We start from the raw sequence: 7,430 nt of genomic DNA, 5'->3' as shown, positions 1-7,430 counted from the left end.
GGGGCGTGTCCTCGCAGGCCCCGGGCCGAGCATTCTGTGCTCTCCGAGTGATCGCTCCTACAGTGGCTGCCGGGTCTGGTGTTTCAAAGCGTGGTTGGTGAGTGTTCCGTGAAGCCAAGTCGGAGGGTGTGGGGAGCAGTGTCCTGAGTTCCTCGCTCACTGGTGTTCCTAGTCCCGGTAGCTGGCCACGGGGACGCCCTGGAGGCAGAGCCCGTAGGACATGGCTGCAGGCTCCTTTCCGGAAGATCGACGCCGGGGCCCGGCAGCTAGCAGTGCGGCGCGGGGGGAGGGGTGAGGAAGAGAGCCTCTATGGTTCTTGGACTGGCTTGGCGGTCTCTTTCGTGCAGAAACCCCAAAAGTTAAAGTCTGATCACTCTATTCATTGTCCCTGGACACCGGTTCCCTCCCCTGAGACCGCAGGTCCGCCCACTGGCACGGGGCGGGGGAGGGCGGTAGGGGCGGTGGTGACTTCATCTCTGTGACGCGGGGATTCCTCGCCCAGCCGACTTCAGTGTTTCATCTCGTTGGTGGGGCGGGTGCCGGGTGCCATCAAGGGCCCAGGGGAGGTCGTGTTCGGGCTGCAGGAGCTATTTCTGGCTGGTCCCGGCTCCCACGCCCGCATTTTCTCAGGGAATTTACATTCAGTCTGCTGAATGTCTCTTGGCTTAGGTTGCTGGATATGTGGAGCTCCCCATAGGTTCTGGGCTATTAGAGCCTAGTCCCAGGGTTTGCGTTGTGGCCAGGCTTCTGTTTATGCTATTGCCCGCTTCCAGTGAGGCAGCATGTATTTTTAGGTCCCATTTCCAAATGGAGGTCTGAAATCTCTTCCACTCCCAGAAGTGGGCAGTTGATGGCACCCGCACCCTCTTTCAGTTTTCGGTCGCTGCTGTTTGGTAGGGGAGGGACTGGGATGGATGGGTCTGGAGGGTGGGGCACCTGGAGAAGGCATTTGGTCCCTCCCTAGATCAGGCAGGCCAGCAATGTTCTCTGGCCTACCGCCGTCCAGTAGAAAACGGTAGGCTTGGCTGTTATGCTTCCTTGCAGATCTGTTGGCTTCTGAGAAGCATTTTGACCACTGCTTCAGCTACCATAGGAGGACTGGCAAGATCCCACCTGCTAGGTGAAGGGCAGATTAGTGACCTTTGACCTGTACCTGCTGGTCCTGACTTTCAGAGGTAAGTACTGGTGCTCGGGCAGAGCCTCAGCGCGGCAGGATAAAGGTTCTGCTTAGGTGTCTGTTTGGGAATCTGGTCAGCCTCAACTGAGGTGTCAGTACAGTGTTCTCAGTCAGACAGTAGTGTGTCTAGGGCAGGGCGTGCCTAGGGGGCCCCTGGAGGGATGGCATATTCACATCTATGGGACTGGGGGCCTCCCCCACTTCAGCCTGGTGGGGAGCTGATAGCACAGGCTCCACCTACCGGCATCTCATTGTCTCTGCCCTGGCTGGTAGAGTCTGCTCAGAGTCCTCACAAAGTCTACCTGAGAACAGCCTGAGCTGTCTGCTTCTCTGCCTTTGCTGGGAATGGGTGTGAGTGGTAAGTACCTAGCAGCCTGATTGTGGGGCTCAAGGAATGCTTGGGGTGGCAGTCCACAGGAATGTACCCTGAAGGTCTGCTGGCGCTTCCCAACCCCAGTTGCCAGCAGGAGTGAGTCAGCAGATGTTTGGGGGTCCTCTGTGATAACCCAACATGTGTCTGGCTGTGAGGGGTTAGTCTAGGAAGGAAGTGACTCACAACTGGTTCCTGGGAAGATCCTCTGAAGGCATATAGCTGGCTGAGCTCCAGACTCTGCAAGCACCAGGGGACCGCTGTATCCTCTGTCTTATAGCTTTCTTCCTAGTTGGAGGCCTGGTGCTGCAGGCTGTCTGACCTCCTCCCTGTTTCTCCAGGCCCAGGATGGGTGAATTCAACGAGAAGAAGGCGACATGTGGCACTGTCTGCCTCAAGTATCTGCTGTTCACCTACAACTGCTGCTTCTGGGTGAGAAGAGCTATAGTCTCCGTGCATCCCTAGTCCCTCATTCCCAGCCTCCAGACACAGGCCAGATGTGGTGACCAGTATATACTTTCTGCAGCTGGCCGGCCTGGCTGTCATGGCAGTGGGCATTTGGACACTGGCCCTCAAGAGTGACTACATTAGTCTGCTGGCCTCAAACACCTACCTAGCCACAGCCTACATCTTAGTGGTGGCTGGTGTTGTTGTCATGGTGACTGGAGTCCTGGGCTGCTGTGCCACTTTCAAGGAGCGACGGAACCTGTTACGCTTGGTCAGCAGGGCATGGTGGGGGCACATGGTGGGGCTGGGGATGCCTGGCATGGATTTCTCAGGGGGCTTCTGGTACTGGTTCTGGGGACTTAACTGGTTGAGTATATTACTGCAGGCTGGCCCGGTTGAACTCACTGGGCAGACACCAGCTTCCAGAGAAGTATGGAGGGGCTAAGCAGCCCCAGAGTGTAGCCCCATCTGAATTCCTCTTGCTTGGCCTCTGGGGTGGGGCTTGGCTTTGTGGTGCTCTGCCATGAGGAACCCCGCACTTACTGGGTCCCTGCTCCCTAGTACTTCATCCTGCTGCTCATCATCTTCCTCCTGGAGATCATTGCTGGCATCCTGGCCTATGTGTATTATCAGCAGGTAAGGGCCTGAACGGGCCGTGGGGTATGTCCAGAACAGGGCCCTGTCAGTCCCGTTGGAGGGCCCGACTCCAGCTTTGCCTTCAGAGGCCTTAGAGTTTGGTCCCGCCCACAGCTGAACACAGAGCTCAAGGAGAACCTGAAGGACACCATGATCAAGAGATACCACCAGTCAGGCCATGACGGCGTGACCAATGCTGTGGACAAGCTGCAGCAAGAGGTGGGTGCCCCCTGCAACTCCCTGCCTCCTCGGGATGGCGCTGGGTGCCGGCGAGCTCTGAGGCTCAGCCACGTGCCCCTTGCAGTTCCACTGTTGTGGCAGCAACAACTCTCAAGACTGGCGAGACAGTGAGTGGATCCACTCTGGTGAGGCAGAAAACCGTGTGGTTCCTGACAGCTGCTGCAAGACGGTGGTACTTGGCTGCGGTAGGCGGGACCATGCCTCCAACATCTATAAAGTGGAGGTAGGTGGGTGCTCAGTGAAGGGCAGGGCCAGGCCGGACTGGTCTTCAGGCGGCCTGGTTCACCACCATTATCTCCCACCAGGGCGGCTGTATCACTAAGCTGGAGAGGTTCATTCAGGAGCACCTGCGGGTCATCGGGGCCGTGGGCATTGGCATTGCCTGTGTGCAGGTATGGCAACTTGGAGGGGACTGGGTGGGAACACTAGGGTGGAGGGTGGTGTGCAGCCGTGTTCACACCCGTCTGGCCCCTTGCAGGTCTTCGGCATGATCTTCACCTGCTGCTTGTACAGAAGCCTCAAGTTGGAGCACTACTGATGTTGCCACCGGGCCGGGCGGCCAGCCTTGCACTGTGTCCCAGCCCCACTACTGAACACTACTGACTTAGACTGCTGACTGACTGCCAGAGGTAGCTGCCCTCGTGCCATCACCATGACCCCTGGCACCCCACCTCAGGGGTAGCTTCAAGTGCCTTTCACTGCACACCAAAGTCCCAAAGCTTGAGGCGGTGTACTTGCCCCAGCATTAAGAAGAGGGGGGCACGTATGCTAGTGTTGGGCTAGGCCTGGCTAGTAGAGTAGGGTTTAGATTACTTGACAGAAGTGCCTCTTATGCACAGACTGCTTCCCTTTGGGTAGCTGTGATCTGCAGTAAGTCTGGGGAGAACCCGGTACACCACTACACGGTGGGTAAAAGCAGGCAGGAAGGGCCTTCCTCGTCGGACCAGGCACCGTTCATGCCTGCTGCTGGGAAGCCTCAGAGGTGCTCGCCCCAAACAAATGGGGCAAGCCGAGGGGACCTCCAACCCCACACTTCTTGCTCCATCCTCTCTACCCAGCCTCTTGCTCCTAACAGCCTCAGCTCTGGCTTTTCCCCACTACTGCTAACACCTGTCAGTGGTCCATGGTCCTGTACACTGTCTCCTTCAGAACATCGCTGGTGGAGCGTGGCTGTCCTCACTCACTGCTGTATGCCCACAAATGCTCCTGCTATGTATCAGGTGCTCAATAAATGTGTAAGCAGTCGAGTCAGCTTGCTGACAGGACCTTCCGGTCCAGGGTAGCTGGAGTACCCACAAGAGTCAAGGATGGGGAAGCCCAATGGCATTTAGTTAGGGTGACCTCTGGTAGCGGGAACACCCCCAGCCCATGATGGCCTGGATGTTACTCAAGGATTGCCCATACTCAAGATAGCATCTGTAGGCCCTGCTAGGGTCAGAGGGCAAGAGGGCACTGGGGCCTGTTGGGGCTGCCCTGGCTCCTGTTTCTCAGGTTTAGCCCATCTGAGCAGCCTGTAAGACCCAAGAAGGTACCCTAAGCTGATTCTGTTCCCCAGTCTTCTGAGCCAGCAGGAGGAGGCCACCATGGGTCCTCTGGACTCTAGCCTAAGGCAAGGCCTTTTTCCTTAAAACAACAAACAAAAACCAGGGGTGGGATAGGGTGTATGCTGTGCCACACACCTTTAACCCCAGAATTCAAGAGGTCAAAGAGTCTCTGTCTCAAAACAAAAGTCTCAGGGATTGAGGTGCCAGTACGATCGCCGGGGTCCTTGATGCACATGCCTAGGAGCTAGAGCACGATGGGACCTCCTTTGGCCTAGAGTGGGTTTCTCGGGACTGGGTGCTGTGGGAATTGGGCCAGAGGGCAGGCAGGGATGCCTAGCTGTCAGGCCTGGGAAGATTCTGGAAACAAGATCCTCAGGCATGGGCAGCAGATAGGCTCACACAACTAAAGGCCTTTAGGACCAGGGAATTTATGAGGCCTGTGGCCTTGGGCATACTCCAACAGTATCTGGGTTGGGTGGCAGTGTGCACAAGCCTTTAATCTCTGCACTTGAGGCAGAGGCAGTCAGATCTCTTTAGTTCAAGGCCAGCCCGGGCTACAGAGTTGAGTTCTAGGATAGCCAGGGCCACACAGAGAAACCCTGTCTTCCCAATACCTCCTGGCAGCTTATACTCTCTACAACGTTACCCTCAGGGGTTCTGGCCTCTGTGGGGACACAGTGATACAAAAGTCAGATGAGGGGCTTCCCCTTAGCCCTAGGGGAAAGACTGGAGGCAGGCCAGGTAGCCTCAGAGACAGCAACCTTGCAAAGTTAGACCAGTGGGTGGTTCTGCAAAGATCTTTACTGAACAGTTCCATCCAGGGTGACAGGACTTAGCCACAGGGCCACAACTAGGCAATACACCAACATCCCGACAGCTCAGTTTGAATACAGTATGACAGGTTGCCCTTGGCCAGCAGAGGAGAGTAGGCTCCAGCAGTCACTTCTCGAGGGGTGCATAGTTGAGCAGTTTCTCAATCAGGTCCACGTGTGCTAGCAGCATGCGGCGGCAGCAGTAGCGCTTTAGGCCCAGAGCATCCAGGGCATCCCTGTAAAGAGGAGAGGAGTGAGGCTGATGTGGTCTCCACAGTTGGTGTAGGTCTGGAACCAATGCCAGCTTTCCGTTGGGTATTCCTGTGGACAGGCGTTACCAGGGTACATCTACATAATCAGGGATTGAGATCTGACACCAGACCACAGTTTGGAAATGGCCTGGAGATTTCTTTCTTTTTTTTTTTTTTTTTTGGATTTGGTTTTTTGAGACAGGGTTTCTCTGTATAGCCCCGGCTGTCCTGGAACTCACTCTGTAGACCAGGCTGGCCTCAAACTCAGAAATCCGCCTGCCTCTGCCTCCCAGAGTGCTGGGATTACAGGCATGCGCCAACAGCACCCACCTGGAGACTTCTGACATAGGCATCCAGATGCTTAGGTTGGAGTCAGGTGAGACCCTTTCCCCACCTCAAAGTACAGGGGTTCCCAGGTTTTACCAGCCCATGTGTACGGCCATGTGCCAATCTTCTCCCTTAGCATCCCACATCTTTACCCAATACCTACATCTCCCTCCTCCCCCCCTTTTTTTGGTTTTTCTGAGACAGGGTTTCTCTGTGTAGCCCTGGCTGTCCTGGAAGTCACTCTGTAGATCAGGCTGGCCTTGAACTCAGAAATCCGCCTGCTTCTGCCTCTCAAGTGCTGGGATTAAAGGCGTGCGGCGCCAGTGCCTGGCTACACCTGTTTTATAAAATTTCATTTTATACGTATGGGTGCCTGATGCCCCCAAAGCCCAAAGGAATTATGGACACTTTCGAGATACCACATGGGTTCAAGGGATTGAACCTGAGTCCTTAAAAAAAAAAAAAATAACCCAGCCAGTGCACTTAACAGTTGCACCATCTCTGTAACCCCCAGTATCTCTGCTTTTGTCTCTTGTACCCAGGGTTATTTGGGAAAGCTTAGGATACCAATATCCCCTCATCAAGGACAGAATTCCAGGTCCTGCAGGTGGAGTCTGAGTAAATGCCATGACCTGGTTGTTCCCCCCCACCCCTTTGCACTCCCACTAGATTTAATTTCTCTGAGACCTGGTCAGCTTGAGAGGTTCCTACCCAGGTAGACGGTCCCGGAAGGCTAGCAGCTACTCACCCGGGCTGGTCCTTATAGCTGCCCATTAAACCCCACTGACTAGGGCTTGTGCAGAGAAAGGGAACCCCTTGGTGTTGACATGGTGGCCAGAGGTCTGACTACTATGGGGAACAGTCATGGCAGTGAACACAGGGGAAGGGACAACATAAGATGATGCCCAGAGCCTGTCCTGCATTTTAAAGGGTCCACAGGGTCCGAAGTACGTAAGGGGTAGGCCTGAAAGCAGATAGAGGGTAGAGGGTAGGTCGACAGGGAAAAAACTTGAAGTGTCTGTCACCCACGGGAAGGATGCTTAGAAGTTTCCCAAAGTCCAGCAACTTGAAGAAAACCACCTTCCAAACTTCAGAGAGCCTGGGCGTACTATTACACGCCTTTAATCCCGACATTCACAAGACAGGCAGGATTTCGGAGCGTTCAGATACAGAGAATTCTACACAGTCACTGAAACCCTGCCTCGAAAACAAACTAAAACGTATTCTCTGGGAATAAATCATAGGTCTGGGCTGGAGGATACCCAACACCCAGTCTTCTCACTAGACCCCTTGCCCTGCCAACTCTCCATACGAAGTCTCATCTATCCCCGGCCCACGATGCCTCAGTTTCACTCCCGGTCCGCCGCAGAACCCTCACCCCGGCCCCTCGGCTTCGTGACTGCAGTCCAGCCTTCCCGTCCCCTCCCCCGCAGCCCGCCGGCTCACCCCTCGGTGTACTCGGCCTGCAGCAGACCCAGGTAGGCCTCCCATTTGTTGCCGACGATCTTCCCGCAGGTGAAGCAGCGAACCGGGATGATCATGGCGGCGTCTGATGCTCAGGCTGCCGGCAGCAGGTTTTTAAGGCCCGCCCCAGACGCGCCCATAGCGCGGGGCTCATTACGCCCG

At 55.6% G+C, this 7,430-nt stretch overlaps 2 protein-coding genes across 4 annotated transcripts; one reads left to right on the top strand and one right to left on the bottom strand.

Annotated features, from left to right (window-relative positions):
• Cd151 (CD151 molecule (Raph blood group)) lies at nucleotides 1–4,117 on the top strand. Of its 3 annotated transcripts, XM_052195294.1 has the most exons (10): nucleotides 1–97; nucleotides 1,045–1,175; nucleotides 1,451–1,535; nucleotides 1,889–1,979; nucleotides 2,074–2,265; nucleotides 2,556–2,630; nucleotides 2,745–2,849; nucleotides 2,935–3,093; nucleotides 3,176–3,262; nucleotides 3,349–4,117. In XM_052195294.1, the coding sequence occupies exons 4-10, from the start codon at nucleotides 1,896–1,898 to the stop codon at nucleotides 3,406–3,408; spliced, it is 762 nt and encodes a 253-aa protein (XP_052051254.1). In that variant the 5' UTR covers nucleotides 1–97; nucleotides 1,045–1,175; nucleotides 1,451–1,535; nucleotides 1,889–1,895; the 3' UTR covers nucleotides 3,409–4,117. The 3 variants fall into 3 exon arrangements, with proteins under 3 accessions (XP_052051254.1, XP_052051246.1, XP_052051263.1); XM_052195286.1 differs by lacking the exon at nucleotides 1,451–1,535; XM_052195303.1 differs by lacking the exons at nucleotides 1–97; nucleotides 1,451–1,535 and adding an exon at nucleotides 518–893.
• A 1,080-nt stretch (nucleotides 4,118–5,197) lies between these two features.
• Nucleotides 5,198–7,381, bottom strand: Polr2l (RNA polymerase II, I and III subunit L). Its single transcript, XM_052195318.1, has 2 exons — nucleotides 7,251–7,381; nucleotides 5,198–5,462 (listed from the first exon to the last, which is right to left on the bottom strand). The coding sequence occupies exons 1-2, from the start codon at nucleotides 7,343–7,345 to the stop codon at nucleotides 5,354–5,356; spliced, it is 204 nt and encodes a 67-aa protein (XP_052051278.1). The 5' UTR covers nucleotides 7,346–7,381; the 3' UTR covers nucleotides 5,198–5,353.
• Nucleotides 7,382–7,430: the final 49 nt, after the last annotated feature.

The sequence above is a fragment of the Apodemus sylvaticus genome, chromosome 1, assembly GCF_947179515.1.
Source record: "Apodemus sylvaticus chromosome 1, mApoSyl1.1, whole genome shotgun sequence".
Classification (NCBI taxonomy): Eukaryota; Metazoa; Chordata; class Mammalia; order Rodentia; family Muridae; genus Apodemus; species Apodemus sylvaticus.
The sequence above is the reverse complement of the archived record's forward strand: the minus strand, read 5'-3'. Positions and strand labels throughout refer to the sequence as shown.